Source organism: Ursus arctos, unplaced genomic scaffold (genome assembly GCF_023065955.2).
Source record: "Ursus arctos isolate Adak ecotype North America unplaced genomic scaffold, UrsArc2.0 scaffold_18, whole genome shotgun sequence".
Taxonomy (NCBI): Eukaryota; Metazoa; Chordata; class Mammalia; order Carnivora; family Ursidae; genus Ursus; species Ursus arctos.
In genome coordinates this window covers 27,859,844-27,882,087 of record NW_026622852.1, presented here as the reverse complement: position 1 = coordinate 27,882,087, position 22,244 = coordinate 27,859,844, and the positions used below count along the sequence as shown (strand labels likewise).

At 53.0% G+C, this 22,244-nt stretch overlaps 1 protein-coding gene and 1 long non-coding RNA gene across 2 annotated transcripts in view; one reads left to right on the top strand and one right to left on the bottom strand.

Moving 5' to 3' along the window:
* The window catches only part of SHB (SH2 domain containing adaptor protein B), a 135,439-nt gene that overhangs the window by 96,910 nt on the left and 16,285 nt on the right, over positions 1–22,244 (top strand). Inside the window, exons 4-5 of the mRNA XM_026506193.4 lie at positions 6,800–6,971; positions 12,816–12,935. Of these exons, the coding sequence (XP_026361978.1) occupies positions 6,800–6,971; positions 12,816–12,935 (292 nt within the window). The remainder of the gene's footprint in view (positions 1–6,799; positions 6,972–12,815; positions 12,936–22,244) is intronic.
* On the bottom strand, positions 1,626–10,532 carry LOC130544036 (uncharacterized). Its single transcript, XR_008959916.1, has 2 exons — positions 10,385–10,532; positions 1,626–1,959 (listed from the first exon to the last, which is right to left on the bottom strand). It is a non-coding gene; the product is annotated as an uncharacterized LOC130544036 (long non-coding RNA).

Sequence of the window (22,244 nt, the reverse complement as noted above, 5' to 3'; positions counted from 1 at the left end):
CCCCTTTGCTCCCTTCCAGCTGGCTTTGAATGGTCCCTGTCCTCTGGGGCCACCGTCCACACCCATGGTCAGCTGGGAGGACTGGAGGATGTTTGCCAGGCCACTGGCTTCTGTCCCTGCCCCTCCCCAGGGAAAAGTACTCCTAGGGTACCTGCCACCCCCAGGTGAGAGGAGGCCTTCCGGGGCTTAAATCCCAAAGCAGAAGGGGAGCGAGTAGGGGCTGAGGCTGGCTGCCTGATGTGGAGCCTGCTCCTATCCCCTTGGGCAGGTTACTTGCCTGCACCAGGCCTTGTCTGTAAAAACCTGGACAAACTGCCCTGATGTCTCCTAGGCTCGCTGTGGGGGGTCAGAGGAGAACGTCCCCTCAGGTCTTATGTAGGCCTCCTTGTGCACAGGAAACACTCAGTAAAGGTTAAGCATCTTCAGGATGTTTTAAAATAATTTGAGGAGATAGTCCAGCTCCCAAGTTTCCGTTCTTGATTGATGCATAGAGATTTTATGGTCCTGCGGACCCAGGGGGAGATTTACTCAGTAGCTTCTGAACATCTATACGTCAGGCACTGTTCTCGGCACTGGGGAGTCAGCTCTGAACAAAGAGTTATGTCGTGGCTCTTGGACCTTCCAGCTCAGTCAGGAATTCCAGCAGAGGCTAGGGAAAAAGAAGGTGGTTTCTGATGCAAGGCACTTTATCCTCCTTGGTACGTGAGAGAGGAGTGTTCAGAGCCTGGGTGTGACCATGGGGAGGGAGTCACACTTACAGGGGCTTGCCTGGACTTTGGTACGTCGTCTATGACTAACTACCTCCATAATCCTATATGGTGTAAATATAGACAACCCTGTTTTACAGAAGAGATAGCTAAAGTTCAGAGAGGTTTAGAAACTTGCCCAAAGTCTCACAGTAATGGCAGAGGCAGGACTCAAATATGGGTCTTTCTAAGTGTAGAGTCCACACCCTTTCCATGAGGCCATGCTGCCATGGTTCCTCCATTTCCTGGCCTTACTGTAGCCCAGGGACCGTTAGTTAAAGTCAGCTGTGTGTTGGCCACGTGGAGAGGTTCCGTGGAGGCTTGAGGTCCGAGGCCCCGTCTCCATCCAGTTCTAAAAAGTACCTATACCTACCACACTACTAGAGACTGGGGCACAGAAGAGAAGGGAATTCTACCTGGGGGTCTAAGGCAAAAACTCCCCTATGGGGTAGCATTGGAGCTGAACTTTAAAGAATAGCAAAGATTTGTGCACCCAGAGATAGTGAAGGATTCCAGAGGGCAGGCAAAGGGCAGGCACCCAGAGATAGTGAAGGGGATTCCAGAGGGCAAGCAAAACAAGCAGAGCCCTAGGGGCAAATGGTGAATTTGGGGACTGGCCATTCTTTGTGACTGGAGCCTAGGTCTGGGTGTAGACCCCAGAGGGGTTTTGTGGGGGAAGATGCATTCAGAAGGTTGGGTTGGTGGCAAGTTATTGAGGATCTTGGAACACTAGAGCGAGGAGTTTGCCCTGCGTCCAGGGGCACTGGGAGCCAGCGAAGGTTTGTGAGCCCAGCAAAGCTGTGCTTTAGAGGCCCATTGGCCTTTTGGAACTTGTTTTTGCTGCCAGCCCTGAATGATAAACAAGAAGGAGCTGGACCCTGAAGGAACACGTTTATTTCATCTAAGCAAACATTAACTAAACACCCGTCTCCATAACAAGCACTGCATTAGGTTTAGGGGCAAACAAGAGATTGGAGAGGGGCCGAGAAAGAAAATCAATCCCAGGCGCTGCCCCCACACAACACCCAGGCTGACTGGGGAAGAGTGGGAGGCGGTGCCCATGGAGCTGCAAGCGAAGTGCCAAGTGCTTCCGAGGAGGAAGGGGCTCTCAGCAGGCAGTATAGGGGAGGCTTTGTGGAGAGGTGGCTTTTTGTCAGGTCTTGGAAGCTTCTAGATGTCATGTGGATGGAGCAGGAGGGTGGTCATTCCAGGCCTAGAGGTGGGAACCACACCATAGACTGAATGAGGGAGGCACAGCCCCTACCTGACCACAGGGAAGAAGGACCTGAAGGGGCAAAGGGGGAGCTGACCCTCGTGACCCACCAGCCTGGGCTAGAGCCTTGTCCTCCCCCACCTCCATCCCACCCCTTAGCTTTGAGACCCTTTGAGGCCAGTTCTTTCTCACCGCTGAGTCCCCATCCCTCACCCATCACCCACAGGGTGCCGGGGCTATTGTGAGAGTCAGAGCCAACGTGGGTACCTGGGATGCTGTCATCCATTATTGGCAGTGACTAAACCTCAGAACCGATTGGTATAAAATCTATCATACAGATAGGAAGGGGACCACCAGAGTTGGAGGCTAATGTGGATGGAGAAAAGGCCTCCTGAAAGGGCAGTAGTGGGGGCACCTGAGCTGGGTCTTTAAAGGTTGAGGCCTGTTGTTAGACCGGAATTTTTGGAAGGACATTTGGGGCATCGAGAAGGGGCCTCCTCACCTGCCGTGGAGACAGAGGCTGGTGGTGCATCAGTGGGCCGTGTCTCTCACTGCCTCCCAGGGGCCTGGGCCTGCCCCCCTGAGCCCCCCCTCCCTCCTGCACAACTCCGATTGCATTTGTAATTGCCTATAGGTGCAATTAATTAGGTGCTGTCGTTCTAATGACTCACAGGGGTGGCATATTTTTTCTCTAAATGCAGATATTCTTTTGAGGGTTTGTGTCTTTATCTTTTGCAGAAAATCACTATATTAAAAGAATTGCCATTTTAAATTGCAGATTAAAGAGAAACTTAATTAGAAGGAATGAAAGCAGTTGTGTTTGGAGCTTTTGTTCTTAATTTTTTTTTTCTTTTGCTGCTGAATCACTGCACTTGGAGTTTGTGTGTTTTATTTTAGGTGAAATGATTTGCCTAATTAAGCCTGTCATTCAGCACCACCTGTTCCCTCTAAAATATATGGCTATATTATTAAGCTTGCAGGCGAATGTATAAATTAATTCAGTGGGGAATTACAGTGTTGACTGGGATGTTATTAGGTTTTATCGAGTTTATCTGGTATGAAAACCGATATTTTTTTCCAATAAAGTGAAACAACAGCTCATTAGTTTTCTTCACTCAGTCATCCATTGGGTACCTGGTAGGTTATAGGCATGTGCTAGGTTTGGGGCACAAAGGCACATGTGGTACAGCCCCTGCTCTTGAGGGGCTCATGGTGCACCAGACCAGGAAACTGGCCATTAGGATGCCATAGACTGAAAGCAAGGTGAGTCTGGGGAGGAGGTGAAGTCAGGGAAGGCTTCCTGGAAGAGGTGGCCCCTGAAGGTCAAGTGGAGTCAGGTGAAGAGACTGGTAGAAGGGGAGTGGGTTGTGGTAATTCAGGCAGAAGACATGGCCTCGAAGTGGCTGTGGTGAGACCTAAGGCTAGACAAGCAGCCGGGTCATGGGCTGTGCTAAAGAACTTGGGTTCCTTCTGTAGTCGGTGTTCCATGCTCCATGCCTGTCCTCCCCTTCTGTGCCAGGAGGTATGTGGCAGGGTTTTATAATGGCAGAAATCTCCAAATTCTAATTTTAGTCAGAGGTGAACATGTCTTACAATTCATTTGGTCTCTCCCTCTCCTTAGCCTGTGGCAAAACCAAACCTAGAACCTCATCTCTCCCCGGCCCCTTCCCACATCATGCCACTTCACTGCTCACCTCAGGACTCGTAGCCCCCAGGGACCAGGGGTCTGCTCAGTGGCCTCCCCTCCATTCCTGACAGAAAGTTAGCAGAGGGAGGGACCAGGGAAAAGTACACGCTGGTCCCATGGTCCCTGGCCCCCGTCTCATGCCGCATCCTATATCTCCTCTCGATGGAGCATCTCACAGGGGTCTCCCCTGGCTCAGGCTGGGAGTAGTGAAGTCCTGTTGGAGTCAACTCCTATGTCCCTCCCATCATGAAGGGATTCAGCCCGTTACCTTCCCTAACTGGTCTCCTTGCCTCCGTGGATGCCCTCCACATCCCATCTCCATCAGTAGTCAGAGACCTCTCTAATACCCCATCTGAGAATGGCGTTCCCTGATTGACCCATCCCTCGGATCAAGACCCAGCTCTCTAGAGAAGGGCTGTGCGACCAGGCCCTTACCTGTCTCCCTGATCCCAGTGCTCAACCTTGACCAAGGTCACGCATCTAGGACTCTGCAAGGCAGATGGCTCACCTCTTCCTAACCCTACTACCCAAGATCATATATGCCATTTGACTAGTTGCCGTGAGGGCTGGTGTGGTTCAGCAGGAGGATCCCTGGTGGGAGAGCCGGGATGCTGGGAAGCCAGGCAGGGGCACACGGTGACGTGTGTGCTGGGGCCCCAGCTCTGAGCTTCACCCTCTCACCACCACTGTGCAAGCCCAGGTTATTGACCAGATGGAAGAGGGCTCTCTCAGACACCCAATCCCAGGACCTGTACCTTAGAAGGGCCTTGTCATTGCTGTCTGTCCCTGTGATTGGGACACAGGAAAGAACTATAGCCTGAGAAGAAGGCAGAGCCCCCAGCGAGTCCTTGCTGTCCCCGCTCCACACTGCCAGTCCTAGCCTCATAGGCTGGGGATGTCTCTAGGTTGGAGTTTGGCCTCTATCCTGCTTCCTCACAAATTTTAATTACAGTTTCCTGTGAATCTTCACCTCCTGGAGAATGCCAGCCCCGTCCCTCCAGTGCTCCATAGGCCTGTAGCCTCTCAGTCGTCTTTCCCCTATACTGCGCTGTGAAAGCACAGACAAGGCCTGCCAGCCCACCGTGCACTGCCATCCTCACTGCTCTCCTTGTGCCTCTCTCTCTCTCTCTCTCTCTCTCTCTCTCTGAATGAATAAACTTTTTAAAGTGCATTTGTAGGTTTACGGCGGGGTTGAGCAGAAAGTGCCAGAATTCCCATCTACCCCCGTCCTCCCATCTCTTTTCAGCGCAGCAGTCCTGTTCAGAAAGCACCGGCTCAACCCCCCCCCCCATCAAAACATCAGCATGGCTCCTCATTTCCCTCAGAATAAAATCAAAGTCCTTTACAAGATACAGCGCCCAATGATCTGGCACTGTTTCTTCCTATGACCCTCCATTCCCCCTGGGCTGTGTTGTTTCTGTCACCCGAGGCACGTTCCCACCACAGGGCCCTTGAACTTGCTCTTCCCTGTGCCTGGAATGGCCTTCCCGCAGGTGTTGTGCTCAGTTAAGGCAGCTGGTATGCAGCCGCTCTGCCATGTCATTCACTGTGTCTGTCCGCACTCGGGCTCTGAGCTTCACAGCAGGGATTTGTTTTGCTCAGTGCTGTTTCTGCAGCCCTGAGCTCGCCTGGCATGTGTGAGGGAGTGTTGAGGAGTGGGGCAGGTGCATGGACAGGTTGCCGGTTTCTGCTCCCGTCCTGAGAGTGAGCACACACGCATGGGTCCAGCATGTCTAGAGCCTTCCATTGGCAGGAACCTCCCTTCCCGTTGCTTTCCGTAGTAGTTAATGGGAAAGAGTGTCTTGGAGGGATGGAAATGCTTTGCGGTCCTGATGGATGATCTTGCTCAGTGGCTGAGACATAGAACAAGTCCACCCACATTCCAGAGTCCCTGTGGACAGCACACCACCACAGTCGGGGCTGGAGTTTTCTGCCACCTTCCGTGAATGTGAGGTTGATGGCCATGTGTCTGGCCAGGGTAGAGGACAGCTTGCCCCATCTGTGCTTGCTCTTTGGAGAGGAGATTCCTGCCACTGTGTGTCTGTGGGCCTGCAGCTGGACCTGGCTTTGGGAGCCTCGTTCCGTAGGGCCTGGCCCATTGGCTCAGCACTCTGTGTGCCAGCCCTTAGGATGTGTTCTCTCATCTGATCTTCGCGGTTACAGGGTGAGGTAGGCAGGGGAGCCTCAGAGGAGTGGAGTAGTTTAGCCAAGGCACACAGTGAGGTACTGGCAAGCTTGGGTCAAGGGCCATGCTGCACGGGTTGGTTCGGAAGCCTACGTGAAGTACCTAGTACCATGTCCACCTTGAGCAGAGGCAGTAAAAGTAAATATTTGTAATAACATCAGTTGAGCAATGACTACATCCCAGGCACTGTGCCAAGATCTTGGTGACATCCCCTGACTGAATCCTCGCAACAACCCCATGAAGTGGGTACAGTCATCACCCCTCATAGAGGAGGAAACCGAAGGCCCGAGAGATAACATGCAGTATGTACCACCTGGTCTCTAAGAATGCTCCTGGCAATTCCAGGTTCAGCTCAGTATTTTCTGCTCTTTGTGGGGTATCTTCAGGGTCCTGCCCTCGAGAGGTATCCTCCCCAAGCCCGTGAAGGTGAACAATGCTCTCACAGGCGCAGGGGCAGCACTGCTCCAGCCTCACCTGGTGCTGATCCGGGACAGGGATCGCCGCGTGGGAGGCCCATGCAGGGGGTGAGCAGATTGGCGGGGGGCGGGGGGTGCAGCATGGCCCTTGATTGGAACTCTGTAGGGTCATCCCAGGAGAAAGGGGGCAGGTGTGTCCGGTAGGCCCTGTGGGAGGAGAGGAGCCACTTGGAGGCAGCAAATGGGGAACAGCTGCCTCCCTGAGAACTGTCCAGGGGCCTGAGCCCCTGTGGGAGTGCCGTGCCCCTTCTTGCTAGAGATTGCAGGAGGCATCCTTTGGGGATAAGGCCCTTGAATGCACCATCTGGCTCTGACAGCACCTGCTGTAGGAAACTCAAGCCTTTGTAGCCATGTTCAATAATTGCCTGGAGCTCTTCCCCCTGTGAATCATAAAGCCCCAAGGGGAGCAATCGACTGTCACCCCACTCTACACCACCCAGTAATCCCTCGGGCTGAGCTCTGGTGACCATGCACTTTCTCTCTCCCCCACAGCCCAGTTTAACGGCAACGAGAAACGGCAATCATCCCCCTCGCCTTCCCGGGACCGGCGGCGCCAGCTTCGAGCTCCTGGAGGGGGCTTCAAGCCCATCAAGCATGGGAGCCCTGAGTTCTGTGGGATCTTGGGAGAAAGAGTGGATCCTGCTGTGCCACTGGAAAAGCAAATGTAAGTTCTAACAGAGCAAGGCCCAGCCTCAGCTCCAGTCTATTCAGTCACTGTTAAGGCTGGGAGAAGGCCAAGGCCACCATCAAGTCAGTCAGTGGCTGACAGAATTAGAACAGAGCCTCCTGATTCCTAACCCTGGGCTTTCTCCTTCCATGCTGTATTGCCACCCTTACTTTTGACTGTTATAAATTAGATTAATATGTTAGCCACAGGGATAGTTTTGCCTGACATCTGCTTGGTATTTGTTGAGCAAGGCTTTGAAGCTCTTTTTTTTTCTTTCTTAAAGATTTATTTATTTGAGAGAAAGGGAGGGACAGAGGGAAAGGGAGAGAGAGTCTTAAGCAGACTCTACACTAAACATGGAGACCAACGCGAGGATCTATCTCATGACCCCTGAAATCATGCCCTGAGCCAAAACCAAGAGGCGGTCACTTAATCAACTATGCACCCAGACACCCCAAGGCTTTGAAATTCTTTTTTTTTTTTTTTAAGGATTTTATTTATTTATTTGAGAGAGAGGGAGATAGAGCATGAACGGGGGGCGAGGCAGAAGGAGAAGCAGACCCCCTCACTGAGCAGGGAGCCCAACACGGGGCTCGATCCCAGGACCTTGAGATCATGACCCGAGCTGAAGGCAGCCGCTTAACCGACTGAGCCACGTAGACACCCCCTGGCTTTGATGCTCTTGGTTTGAGTTTTCTCAGTCCCTTTCCCCTGAAATTTTCCACCTCCAGTCAGTGACCCAGTCCCATCCCTGTTGCCCCCTTCCCTCCCTGCCCCTCCCCTGCACTGTCAGTCAGGTGCTTTACCACCCCTCCCCTTGACCATGGTGACCACCTCCCTTCTCACTGTGTTCAGATCCCTGCTCAGCTCTGAAACCTTCAGTGGCTCCCCATCACCTCCAGGATAAAGTCTCATCGGCCTAGCCTGCCACTCACTCTGTGAATTGCCCCCAGACTGCTTTTTCAGTTTCTCACCATTCCATATACCTGGACCACGGCCAGCGTCTCCAGATACTGGAGGAAGCAGGTCCTGAATCTCGTGCTGATATCTTCTGGTGTATCATCCTCTTAACAAGCAGATATGCAATAAATGGGGTTATCATCCCCGTCACACAGATAAGAAGTCGGGACTCCAAGAGACACAGAGCCTTGGCTAGAATGTCACAGCTCATGGTGCAGGGGTGGGATTGGAACTCCAGCCCTGTGACTCGACCCCACACTCTCCACTTCCTCCCCCACCTCATACACACTCTTCTCCCCCACCCTTCACACGGGCCTGCACAGAGTAGGCACACCATAAAGACAGGAGATGAGCTGACAGCAAGCTGATCCCTCGTGAGGCTGCCCCATGTGTGTCATACACTGTATTAATCTCCAGCGGGGGGGCTCTGGCCTCAGCGTAGCCAGCAGTGTATCCCTTACAGGAAATGCTCACTCAGCGAGTAGGATGCAGGGTTTTCCGAGTGACGTCATGTGCCGTGTGCCCCCTTTTCAGCATGTGCTATCATCTGGGGAGAAGGGCGCAGCCTCCTTTGTGACGCCCTGCTCAGCGCATGGGGAAGCGCTCCCAGCAGGCATCTTTGCTAACCGTCTGTCACAGCTACCCAGATCGGTGGTAGGTTTTGCTTAGTTCTGATCACTGTGTCCTCCTTAATCAGCAAACAAAATATGATCCGGAGTTGGCTGGAGTCAGCCTGCATCCTGACCATTTCCACGCAAGGTCCCCTTCTAGCCCCTGCCGCTGTTGGAACATAACGTCTGTGAGGACGGAAACTTCTCTGGGTCACCACTGCATCCTCAGTGCTTTAGAATGGTACATAGTAGGTGCTCAGAAATCGCCTCTCCAGGAAATGGATGAAGTCCCCAAAGAGCTGTCAACACTGTCTGTCTCCCTTCTGCCACCTCCCATTCTCTCTCACTGAGCACAGTAGACAGCTCCCTCCTTTAGAGACACACTCTGCTCCTGGTTTTTCTCCTGCCTCCCTGGTCACCTCTTCTGTCTCCCCTCCTGGCTCCTCACCTCAGCTTTACCTGAAGGTTGGACTGGGGCTTGGGGTCCAGCTACATGCTGTCCCGGGGTAGGCTCCTCAGGGTCCTGGTGGTGAGTCACCAGTGCTCATCCCCTGCCCACACCACTCCTAGAACCCCCAACTCCTACGTCCAGCTGCTGTCTTGTCATCTGTACTTGGCATCTCAGATTTAGTGTGTTTAAAACTGGTCTCCTGATCTCCGGACACTTGCTCCTCCTCCAGCTTCCCCACCTCCATAAATGGCATCACACGTACCTACTTGCTCAAGCCACGAATCTGGAGTCCTCTTGATTCCTTTTTTTGCCTTACACTAGCATCTAATGGATCTAAACTAGCAACTTCTGCTAGTTTCCACCCAGAATATAGGCTGAATCCATCTGTTCCTCTTGTCTCACAGCCACCTCCCGTCTGACCACCTCAGAAGCCCCCTACCTCATCTCCCACTTCACTTCCCCTCTGGCCCCTTTTCAGGAGAAACTGGTTGGCCTTTTTGTAAAACCATCCGGAACAAGTAACATCCTCTTTTAAAAAGTCATTGCCCTCTGCTATGCTTAGAATGAAGTCGGACCTCTTCCCTTGCTCACAGGCCTCAGGGAATTGGGCTCTGCCTTCCATTCCACGCTCATCCCGTAGTACTCCCCGTGCTCACAGAGCTGGACCATTCTTGCTGCCTTTCTGCTCTGTGAACACCCCCAGCACATTCTACTTCAGGACCTTTGCACGTGCTGGTTCTTCTGCAGAGAACATGTTTTCTTTGGCTCTTTACTTGATTGGCTCCTTCTCACGATGCAGATTCTCAGGTCAAATGTCATCTGCTTGGGGGCCTCCCTGGTCTGTTCGTTCTAACATAGGCACTTTCTCTGGCCCGGTCACTGCCTATCACAAACTCAGGATTCCTATGTAGCACTTGCCACTTTCTGAAATTGTGTCCTGAATCTATTTATTGACTCTCCCTCGTCCCTGCATCAGCCCCGTGAGATCAAGGATGTAGTAAGTGGTGAGTAAATACTGGATGAGCTAATGGGTACTGCATAGGCTGGATGGCAATGTAATCCCCACGATTCTGGCCTGACTGGCCAGCTCTGCAAACTCCAGCACACCCCCAGACAGCTTCCTGCTTAGATTCTGTTTTCAGTCTAGGCAGAGCCTGCTCGGGCACAGCAGTTGGCCCTCAGTCCCCCACAGGCCCACCCAGGTCCACCCTGTCTCCTGGTGGCTAACCTTATACCACTGGCCCCAGCCCCCCAATCATGTCCTTTGGCCCTTTTCTCCCGAACTAGTCTGGGTCTCCTTTGAATCTCAAGCCAAGTCCCTGACTTTTCTCTCTGTGTGCAATAGCTGGGTCAGTAGGGAAAGAGCCAGAAGCTTATCCTGTACTCACCAGGCATTACCTTCAACCAGGATCCCGAGCCTCGGGAGGCCCATCTGCCACCAGCTCAGCTCCTATGCTCAGGGAGGGGCGGAGGGCGGGCAGTACTTCCCTGGAGACCTCTTCTAGGCCTTTCCCTGAGGATGGCTCTGCTTCAAATGGCTGGAACTTGTTTTCCTAATAAAACAACATGTTTGTCAGCTCACTGGGGGTGTGTTATACAGGTGAAATTTCCTGGAAAACAACCTTGCCAAATCTGTTAACTGTTAGTTCTAAAGTCCATTCCATCCTTGTCTAACTATTTCTCCAAACTCCAGTTGTGGATACCTTCTAACATGTGACTTCAGCCCTCACGTCTCTGGAAGTGCTGTCACTATGGGAGCCCATGCAATCCCCAGCTCCATATTCCTCTTCATTTCTGTGTATGTTTAGAAAGGAAAGCAGGTCTACACTACCCTTTTCCCTTGGCGAGTCTCCCCTCCAGATGTCCATCCCCAGGGCTGACCTGCTGTGAGCAATCACTTCCTGGGCGGTCAGCGACTCACTCACATGCTCAGTGGGCAGGAACACTCACATCTATTCTCCAGTCCTTGCTTTCCTGAAGCAGGTTGGGTTCTGAGGTTATAATTATGTCACCGCCACTGCTGTTTACTGTTCAGAATGCTGCCTTGTAAATGGCAGAAAGCGTGCAGTGTAAGGCAATGGCCTATTTCTCCCCACGCAGAATATCTGTAACGGAACTCTCAAGAGTTCCTGTCTGCAGAGCACTCCTGGGCTGGGACCAGGAGGCAGCAGCATCCCTACTTATACCTGGGAATTTGAAATGCAGCCTATGGGTGGGCAGCAGCCTGAATAATGATAGTTGGGGGAGTTGCCCATGGCCATCTGCAAATTCACTCTCTTTCCGTTGGTGCTCGGAGCTGCCATTTGTTGAAACCCACCCATCCCAGGCTCTGCATAAGCCCTGCTATGCATCATCCCATTTAATCCTCACACCATAAATAAAATATTTTTAAAAAATTAAAAATAAAAGGAAAGGGGTGCCTGGGTGGCTCACGATTAAGCGACTGCCTTCGGCTCAGGTCATGATCTTAGCGTCCTGGGATCGAGCCCCGCATCGGGCTCCCTGCTCAGCAGGGAGCCTGCTTCTCCGTCTTCTGCTCCCCCTGATTGTGCTTTCTCTCTCTCTCTGTCAGGTAAATAAATAAAATCTTTTTTTAAAAAACTTTTTAAAAATAAAAAATAATCCTCCCACCCTAAAATAGGGGTGGAGTGCTCCTAACTTGATAGAGAACCGAGGTGCAGCCTGGTTCTGCTGCTTGCCCCTGACCACGCGGTTGGCGAGTGGCAGGGCGGTCTGTCCCTCCGTGGCCATCCAGCTGCTATGGTTCTCTTCCTGGCCCCGTCTCGCCACCGTCCCACTGCCCCTGCCCCTTAGACACTGTAATGTAAACAAATGCTTTCGGACCAGTGTCTTGTGATCTTCTCTCTTCCTCTGAAATTCTACCTTCAACTCTCCCAGTCTCGAAAATCAGTGTTCCTCTTTTGTCCTGCAGCCAGGGGCCTTAGTCAGGTCGTCTGCCACTGCACCCCCTCCCTTCTGATTCTGCTGCTCACCGCGTGGTATCTGGGAATAGTGATGCCGGGCTTTGCACATGCCCAGTCAATGCCAGATTTGCTTGACAGGAGCACTGGTGTGGCCACCTCCCCCCACCAACTGCCTGCTTTCCTGAGTGATGAGCACCGCCCACTTGTCCCGCAGATGCCAGAGAGGCAGCACGTGTCCCTCCTGTCAGCACCCTCTGATGGCCTCTGTGTCACTCAGATGGAGAAAGCCAGGATCCTCTCCTTGCGCACGAGGCTCCCTGACCAGGCTCTGCCCCGTGGCCTCATGGGTCACACTGCCCACCCCTTTCCTTGGGCCATGCTGGCCACCTTGCTGTTTCCCAAGCACGTCAGGCACTCACTCCTGCCTCGGGCCTTTGCTGCCCCTCCCTCTGCCAGAAACGCTCTTTCCCAGCTCCCGTCCTTTGTGGCTTCCTCCCTCACCTCCTTCAGGTCCACACTGAAATGTCACTCTCTGCAGAAGGCTTCCCTGGCTACTGCTTAAAATAGCAGTCCCTACCACGAGCTCCAAACCGCACCCCCCTGCTTCGTCTCCTCCATGGCACCTACACTGGGATGTAAGCCCTGTGAGGGAGGAGGCTGCGGGTTGGTTCACTGTTCTCTCCCTAGGATCGCGCGTGCAGCAGACACGTAATTCTGTACGGAATAACTGAATACAAGCACACCCGCACACACGTGCTCCTGCCTCGTGCTGACGGCGCTGGGACATGCCAGCTGCCCTCTGAGGGGGCTGAGCCTCCCCGAGGAGGAGTTTGCCAGGGTACCGGCTGTGGGGGTCAGGTCTGTGCTGGGTTCTGACCCTCTCCCTTCTCCCCAGCTGGTATCACGGAGCCATCAGCAGAGGAGACGCCGAGAACCTTCTGCGGCTCTGCAAGGAGTGCAGCTACCTTGTCCGGAACAGCCAGACCAGCAAGCACGACTATTCCCTCTCTCTGAAGTGAGTACAGCCTCATTCACCCTCTCAGCCTTCCTCACAGCCTCAAGTGAAGCGCTGCCCAGCCCTTGTGTCTGCGGCAGCAAGACTCGCCAGTGCCCCCCCCCCCCCACAGGAAATGTGCCAGCGTGAGTTATTTCAAGCCTCGGTTTTTCAATTGGATCTTATTCTCCTGGGAGACAGAGGAGTTTTTAATGTTCGCTGCCCCAGAAGAGGAGGGGCATTTTTCCTAGGATTTAATATTAAATACCCAAGGATAGCTTTTGTATTCGAGGTAAGGCAGGAAGCGAATGAAGCTATGAGCATACCTCATCCCTCTCTCAAACCTCACAACAGTCCTTTGATGAGAAACATATTGTCCCCATTTTGCAGGTGAGGAAACTGAGGCTCACGGGGGGGATGGTGATTGACAGGGCCAGGACTCAGGACCAGCTGTTTGACTCTCCACAGCGCCTCGCTGCCCCTGTGGGAACAACCCTTTCCCTGTGTTGCAGGCTGCTGTTCAGACAGGTCTGTTTTTTATGTGTGTCACAGAGGTTGGGAGGAGTGCTGGGAAGAGCCAGGAAGAATCCTGCTGGTGTTGTCATTTGTGGCTGCTTTGTAAACTGTTGGGTCTTTGTAACCTGTGAAGCATCACTGTTGATGGGCAGCCCTGAAATAAGAAAAGGGTTTTTTGCTTGAGTGCTTCATCATTCAGTGCTGTTACTAAATGGGACCCAACAGTTTGTCTAGAACCCATTTTACAGATAGGAAAACTGAGGCCTAGAGAGAGGAGAGGTTTCCCAAGGACACAGAGTTAGTGACAGAATTGGGGTTTAAGAAACCCAGGCTCTTACACCAGCACAGACTACCAGGAGCAGTGAAGACCTCTGCCTGGCTTCCTCTCTGCTCTATCACCGTTCTCAGAGGCCATGTGAGAGAGAAAGGGCCTGCTGGGATGTGGCTGCTGGCCATGCAGACAGTAGCAGCAGTGCAGCCACAGAGGAGAGACTGGTCTGCACTCTCTGCTCAGGCCTGGCCCCACCCTGTCTGCTGGGCTCTGCCCTGAGAGGGACTGTGACAAGCTGCAGTGCATGGGCGGCAAACAGAGGCACTAGAAGTCTGCCTGGAGAACAGAGGATGTGTGGAGACTTGGTGGCAGCCACAAATCGCTCCAGGATATCAGGGCAGAAAGAGCAGATGTGGTAGGGGTCCCCAGATGGGAGTTATGGGCGGGCAGGTTCCAGCCCAGTGAGAGCAAAAGTTTTCTAACAGTCAGAACTGATCAAGAATTAGATCCATCCAAAGCTACCTCAAGAGGTAGTGAGTGTCTCATCACTGGGGGTGTCCAACTGGGGCTGTGTGACCCTCGTCAGGGAGAACATGGAGGGGATTTCTAACCAGCTGTGGGGAGCTCAGGACAAGCAGCACCTGTACTTGGCTGTTCATTGTCAGACCTGTTGGCTTGAAGAGTCAGTTCAGTTTTCTCAGCTGAGAAAAATTCAATACTGACCTGCAGCTGGGTGGGGAGGCTGGGCAGGAAGTGAGCAAAGATGCACCTCACGGATGGAGGAGAGGGTGGCAGTGGGGGACAGGTGCACACCATTGGCCATGCTGACAGAGACCAGTGGGTCCCCAGCTGCTCTCAGCTCACTGCTCCAGGCAGCCCCTCTCCCTCCATCACTGTCCGAGGTAACCTGGCAACCCAGGTGCTCTTGAGCGATTCTTCCGGAGCTTCGCCTTCCCACCTCATGGTGTAGTGTGCTGTCCAGGGCTGGGAGAAGTAAAGGAAGCAGGTGACATCAGAGATGGGATTCCTACATCACTGCCCTTCCATGCTGAATGAGGCAGCCTGCCCACCCCCTGGGCTTCCTCGGTGTGACCCTCGTCGTGCTGGCACTCTACGAGTGCCTCTGTGACTCTGTTTCCTCCTGGAATCCTATTGTCTGGGGCCTGGCCAGAGGAGTGTTCCCAAAATGACTAATGAGGTGCACCAGGGAAGGGGGGATGGAGCACCCCATACCAGGCCCGGGAATCCTCCATGAGGGCCCGGGCTTCATCAAGCTTCCTGTTTATTTGCTGGGCAGGCCCAGCTGGACACTGGGGCCCCATGGTGACCCCAACACAGCTCTGCCTGCCAGGTGGCAGTGGCCTCCCGAGTACCCAGGATTTGTCACAGTTGAAGCAGCAACATGGGGCCATATAAGGAATTCTCAAGCCAGTTGCAGAAGTGGCCATCCCACGATACCTGCAGGATCCATTTCCCGGTTTCCTGTGAAATGTGCCCTCTGCAATGCAAACGGGCCTAAGATCCACCTCTCAGAGGGGTCCCTAGAAGAGCATTTATTCCATCGCAGCCCCAAGAGTGCGATTCCTTTTCACCTGGGTGTGCACCATTCCCTGGGTAGTAGGACCGCTCTTGAAGGACGGAGAGCACCTTGGTTCTGTTTTCACAGTAACGGGCTTAGAGTCTGGGGTCGGGGATGCGTGCAGTGGAGCAAGTAAGGGACAGGCCTCCCCACTCCATGGCCTTATGGCCTTGGCAGTCACAGCACTTTTTGGAGGCTTTTCTGTGCACAGGGGGTGACAATGCTCTTCTTCCAGAGGGAAAGTACCTCTAGCCCAACCAGTGCAGTGTAAACGTGATCTTATACTAGTCCCGTCCCGCTTTCCCAGGTTACCCCCATGGTTTTGTTAAAGGCTGTTTTTAAGGGCAGCAGAGAGGATCTGTTGTCCAGAGTTCTGGACAGGAGTCCTGACTATTCATCCCTGCTCACTGTTTGACCTTGGGCAAGTTCCTTCCTTTTGGGACTCAGCATCCACGTCTGTTCAGTGCGACTTTGCTGGCTGCTAAGGATGCCTCCACCTCGGACATCAAGGTGTCTCTGACTCCCTGGGTTTCCTGTGTCCTTGGACTCGGCTTCCCTTTGTCTGTGGAGCACTCTGGTCAGATCTCCGGCACCTCCCAAGCCAGGGAGGAGGTGGAGGAGACTGAGGGCCAGGGCCAGCAGCCTGTGCCAGAACCCCAAACAAGAACATCTGCCATCAGGCTTGAGTGTGGATGACTGGTCTCTGCCCACAGGTGCCAGAGGTTTGGTTTTGCATGTTTGTCTAGAGCCATGAGATCCCAAAGGCCAGAAGAGTGGTCTCACATGGTCAGATTTCCCTTGAAGAAGCCCGGAATTGAGGAGGTGGGCTAGGCCATCCGGTGGCTGGGCAGGGCAGCCCGTTAGGGGAAGGCAGAATCCCTAAGGCCTGAGTGGTGGGGGCAGGGTAGGACTGGCATTCTCTGTGCATGGTGTTGTCAGGAGCATAGTGCAAATTGACATTGGAATTTCAGCTATGTTTTCATGTGAACCTTGGGTCCTGCTGTTCTAGGGTGTTCTAGGGTGGAGAAAGGATTTGGGGGAATCTGGCCTCAGAGGACGGGCCCTCCACCCCTTCAGTCCTTCTCTCAGCAGATATTTATCAGAGCCTCCCGTACCAGGCACTGGGCAGGGCAGCATAGAGCTGAAACGAGAACAGCTCAGCTCAGGCCACAGGAGCTCACAGCCTGGCCCATTCAGCCTGGCCTTGTTACACGTAGGTCTGCATGGAGGGCCTTGGGGACCCAGAGTTGGCACAGGGGTGGGCAGTCCCTGACATGGAGAGTTAGGAGAAGCTGCATTTGAGCCTTAAAGAGAGGGTAAGTGGTCTCAGGCGGGGAGAGCTAGGGGATCTCAGGTGGAGGGGACAGCCCAGGCAAAGCCCTGGGGATAAAGAAGAGCCATTGGCAGGTCTTGTGCCTCACAAAGGGGTTGAGAGTCAGTTTTTAGAACCCTACTAAAGTGCACTCTGAGGGACCTGCCTTTCTGCTTAAGCCCCACTCCCTGACCCTGTCTCCCTGCGTATCTGCAGCACCTGACATTTTAGAAGGCTGATGTGTTTGCCCCAGGATAGCCCCACCAGGTGGCTAGGACAGAGAGCATCATCGTCTTCTTCATCTCAGGGTAAAGGCGGCTGAATGAACTTCCAAGACTGGAGTGGAGGCCACGGACTCCCAGCCTGGTCTCTTCCCACCCCGCCCAAGCACTCCTTATACCAGGTCAGAGGTCATCTGGAAGTGACCTTATAAGCCCATCTAGTCCAGCCTTTGCTTCATGGGTGGGGAGACTAAGACCCAGAGGGGATTTGTGATTGACCTTAGGCTACCTGTTTGGCAGTTGACCACACTGACAAGCAATGGCTACTGCTTCCCACTGTGGGGGTAAACACCCAAGCTGCTAGACATCTGCCACCGAAAGCTCTCTACACTCATGGCAATCCAAGGTGGCGCCTGCACTCCCCACCCCCTGCCTCTAGATCCCCTCCCTGACAGACACCCCCACCTGTGGAGCAGTCTTACAGAGATCCTGCTTAGCTGCTTTGGAACACTGCCCTTATCCCCTCCTCCCTACAGAGCTCTCCCTCTTCCCCTAGTCTCCTGACTAGGTTCCCTCTCATGCTAACAGACACGTTGGCCTTCAGAACACTCACTCCAGCCTCCGGGAAGCAAGGGGTTGAGCCTTTAGATATTGGCAAGAAAACACCACACTCTAACAGCTTCCTGTCTGCAAAGGCAGGCAGTGGGGGAAAGGGATGAAAAGTCTTGAAAAATCTCATTAAAAGGGTTCTTCAGGCACTTTGGACTACGAATGACTTTTTGCAAGTTCCAGTTTCATGAGTTTTTGCAAAGGAATCTGGACAAGCTGAGGGACTAGGACTTCAAAGACGAGGGTTTGCAGCTGGTGGGGGCAGGGAGGCAGGGTGAGTGCCAGGGCTGCCCTCCCCAGATGCGGGGCAGGCTCTGCCTGCATTGGGCCCATCCCCAGGAGTGGGCAGAGTGGCACTTAAAGGCCTTGCAGGGGGGCGCCTGGGTGGTTCAATCAGTTAAGCATCCAGCTCTTTGATTTTGGCTCAGGTCATGATTTCAGGATCATGAGATCGAGCCCCACATCGGACTCCATGGTAGGCGTGGAGCCTGCTTGGGAGTCTCTCCCTCTGCCCCTCTCCCCCTCTCTCCCTCTCTCTCTCTCTCTCTCTCTCTCTCTCAAAAAAAAAAAAAAAAAAAAAAATGCCCTCGCGGGGACGCAGGTGCTCCTTTGGCAAGAGCTCAGCCCCAGCTTTCTTTAGGCAGTGAGTTCCAACCCCAGTGGGAGACATAGCCCCAAGGAACCTCCACAAAGGGGACTTCCTCTTTCAAATCCCCAGAGGCAACCTGCACAGCACCCTTGCAGATGTGGCCCAGATTCTGACCTCAGGAGATGTTTCTGGGGTCTGGCCTGTTTCCCTCAGGTTGCAACTCAGTCTTGATCATTCGGGAGCCTTCCGCGCACCACCACCACCACCACCACCACCACCCCCCCCCCCCGCGCCATAAGCTCTGCCCCATTCAGTACCCTTTCTGTACTGGATTCCAGCCCTCTAGGAGTTCATAGCCCACAGGGAGAGGCTGTGTACACCCGGAACTCATATATTTGCAGGACTGCTGTAGGGTTACCCAAGGCAGAAAGGGTTCAGGGTTGTGAAAGAAGGAAAGCACCCAAAGAGGGGGTATTTGGAGGGTGAGCAGGTCATCCTATAGATAGCCCAAGCAGAGGACTGCCCGGAGGCAGGGAAGTGCAGACTTGTGTGAGGATAACAACACTTCTATGGGAGCTGAGGAGAGGTGTGGCCCTAGTCTCCAGGCTGAGGACCTGGGGCCCTATCCTCTAAGGGAGCAGGCGTCCCTGAAGGTTTTGAGCAAGGTGCAGTCATGTCCTCAGAGCTGTATTCTAGAACCGTTAGTGAACCAGGGTGCACCATGAGTGTTACCAAGGAGAGACCACTGCGTCTGCCTCCTTCTGCCCTCCCGGGCCCCCGTTTCCCTCCACATGCCCACAAACATGCCACTCAAGCTAGCACAGTCCAAGAGCCTGGGAAGCAGGCAGCCTGTGGGCAGGCATCCCACAGGGGGGTCCAAGGCAGTGCTGTTCGACATGTAAAGGGAAGAACATGGGCTCTGCAGTCAGAGATAACCCGAGTTTGAATCCTGGCTCCATCTTTTACCTGCTGTGTGTTGCTAGGCAAGTGTCTTGACTTCCCTGATCATTGCCTGGAAAACTATGTAGGCCACTCTCATAAAGCTGTTGTAAGAAGTAACGTGGCTCTGCAGGTTGACTGGATGCATGGCCCCCAGCAGGGACTCAGTATTAATGCTGGTCTCTGCTCCTCCCAGTTTTCCCAGAGCTTTTAGATATTGGAGGCAGCAGACTGGACAGAGTGCTGGGCCAGGTCAGAAGCGCTGGGGGTGTGTCCTGGCTGTATCTGCTCCTGGGTGCTTGGGCGGATGTCTGCCTCCTGCATCCACAGAATGAAGGTCTGGGGTTTGATTAGTAAATTTGCTTCCAGGTTAAGGGCTTCACACAGTTAGGGTGAGGTTCCCCTAGGTTGCAAGGATGTTGGGAAGATGAGGGCCCCATCTCCTCCTCCAGGTAGGGGAGGAGGGGGTGGGACCATTTATCCGGAACATGCCTCCTGCTCTGATTGCTTAAGGACACCGTCTGGCTCCTGCTCCGAGCTGCAGGTTCGTGCTGCCTGCTGGGCAGTCAGTCTCCATCAGCGAATGCTTCCTGGGGCTCCAGCGGTGGGTGGTGGGTGTAGCCCGGCCAGGAGGAGCAGAGGGGTTGCATTCCAGGGGTGCTGGGGGCGTATTGCTGTTAGAGTTGTTTTTCTTCTTTCTCTCCCTTCATTGATTTATATAGTAAAGGAGAGAGTTTTCAAACAGTAGGCATGTCTGGGTCTGGGCAGGCAGGGGAGTGATTAATCTTAGTTTGTTGCTGCTGACAGCCAGGAGCAAGAAATAATAAAGGTTTGCAGGGTAAGGAGGGGGTGGGGGGTGAGGAAAGGCTGCGTACTCCTTGGCCTTCAGCAAGGAGCACAGACTTCACTTCCCTCTACCATGGAAGCACCCCTTGTTGGGTCAACGTCTGAGGCTCCAAATACTTCAGGGTAGCTGCCTGCTCCCAACGGTGAGCCCCAGAACAGTCCCTCCGACCACACCAGGGCCTCCCGAGTGGTTGTTGAGCTCTCTGCCCTGCATGACCTCCAGCCCCAGAATGCCTGGACTTCCTTCATCCGTGGCCCTTTTCCCAGCCCTGCCCCTGAGGGCAAGGTCTAAAAGAAGCAGGGTTGTGCACCCAGAGGACGGCCTGGCTCTAATGAGAGGGACCCTCTGACTCCGCACCTCTCTGAGCTGGAGGAGGAGGGGCCTACAGAAGAGAGGTGGTCAGGCAGACCGTGACAGCAGGAGGTGCTGGGGAGGGTGGGGAGGCAAGAGGGACTTTGACCTGGTCCAAGAGGATTCAGGCTATTGTGAGTGGGCAGGGTAAGGTGCTACCCATGCTGGGGAAACAGCAGCACAGGAGAAAAAGCTTCCTACTTTTCAATCCACAGTTACTAATATATCCCATCACCGGCATTCTCTCCCACCCGCGAGAGAGGCAGCTCTGTGCAGCAGAAGACACAGGCTTTTGAACCCCAGCTCTGCTGCTGCTGCTGCTGCTTTTTTTTTTTTTTTTTAAGTAGGCTCCACACCCAGTGCAGAGCCCAACACGGGGTTGAACACATGACCCTGAGATCAAGACATGAGCTGAGATCACGGGTCAGCCGCTTAACCAACTTAGGCACCCATGCGCCCCACCAGCTCTGGCTCTTAATAGCAAGGTGATCTTGGGCATAAGGGTCTTTTTTTTTTTTTTTAATGATTTTTTTATTATATTATGTTAGTCACCATACAGTACATCCCCGGTTTCCGATGTAAGGCTCGATGATTCATTAGTTGCGTATAACACCCAGTGCACCATGCAATACGTGCCCTGCTTACTACCCATCACCGGTCTGTCCCATTCCCCCACCCCCCTCCCTCTGAGGCCCTCAGTTTGTTTCTCATAGTCCATAGTCTCTCATGTTTCATTCCCCCTTCTGATTACCCCCCCCTTTCTTTATCCCTTTCTTCCCCTACCGATCATCCTAGTTCTTATGTTCCATAGATGAGAGAAATCATATGATAGTTGTCTTTCTCTGCTTGACTTATTTCACTTAGCATTATCTCCTCCAGTGCCATCCATGTTGCAGCAAATATTGAGAACTCGTTCTTTCTGATGGCTGAGTAATATTCCATTGTATATATGGACCACAGCTTCTTAATCCAGTCATCTGTTGAAGGGCATCTCGGCTCCTTCCACGATTTAGCTATTGTGGACATTGCTGCTATGAACATTGGGGTGCATATGGCCCTTCTCTTTACTACGTCTGTATCTTTGGGGTAAACACCCAGTAGTGCAATGGCTGGATCATAGGGTAGCTCAATTTTTAACTTTTTAAGGGACCTCCACACTGTTTTCCAGAGTGGCTGTACCAACTTGCTTTCCCACCAACAATGTAGGAGGGATCCCCTTTCTCCACATCCTCTCCAACAATTGTTGTTTCTTGCCTTGTCTATTTTTGCCATTCTAACTGGCGTTAAGGTGGTATCTCAGTGTGGTTTTGATTTGAATTTCCTTGATGGCTAATGATTTTGAACATTTTTTCATGTGTCTGTTAGCCATTTGTATGTCTTCATTGGAAAAGTGTCTGTTCATATCTTCTGCTTGGGCATAAGGGTCTTAACATATCTGAGCCTCAGTTTCCTCATCTGTGAAATGTGTTTTATAGATATAGTAATGAAAAGGCAGTACGTGTTCAGTGAGTGAGTGAGTGGTAACTCAGAGTCTTTGTTAGAGACTTTGGGGAGCTATAGGTTGTTAGGAAAGAGCTCAGTGTGGTTCAGAGCCTGTGGATTATACAGGTCTGGCCTAGAAGTCTCTGTCCATGCCCACATCCACTCCCCTTTATTAGGGTGGGATTTTAGAGTTTATGCAGGCTGCAACTCGAAACCCTGCATTGCTGTGACTGAGACTTCAAATGACATAGAGCTAGAGTCAGATCCTGGCTGTGCAGCCTTGGGTAAGTCACTTAACCTTTCTGCTCTCCCAGCTGAAGATGATGAACACCTCAAAAGGCATTTCCTCATTTTCTCATGGGGAAGCATTTTTGTGGCAAGGCAGGGCAGCAGCTCTGGGACACTGAGTACACTAAGCAGAAATCTTGGGGTTTAGGGAACAGAAGAAAAAATTTTTGTAACTTAGATTGATTTTAGAGTGGGTGGGGGGCAAATCCCAAGCAGACCCCCCCCCCCCCCCCCGCCGAGCATGCAGGCCCACAGGGGCCCGATCTCACAGTCTCGCGACCTCAAGACCATGAGCCAAAATCAAGAATTGGACACCCAACCGAGCC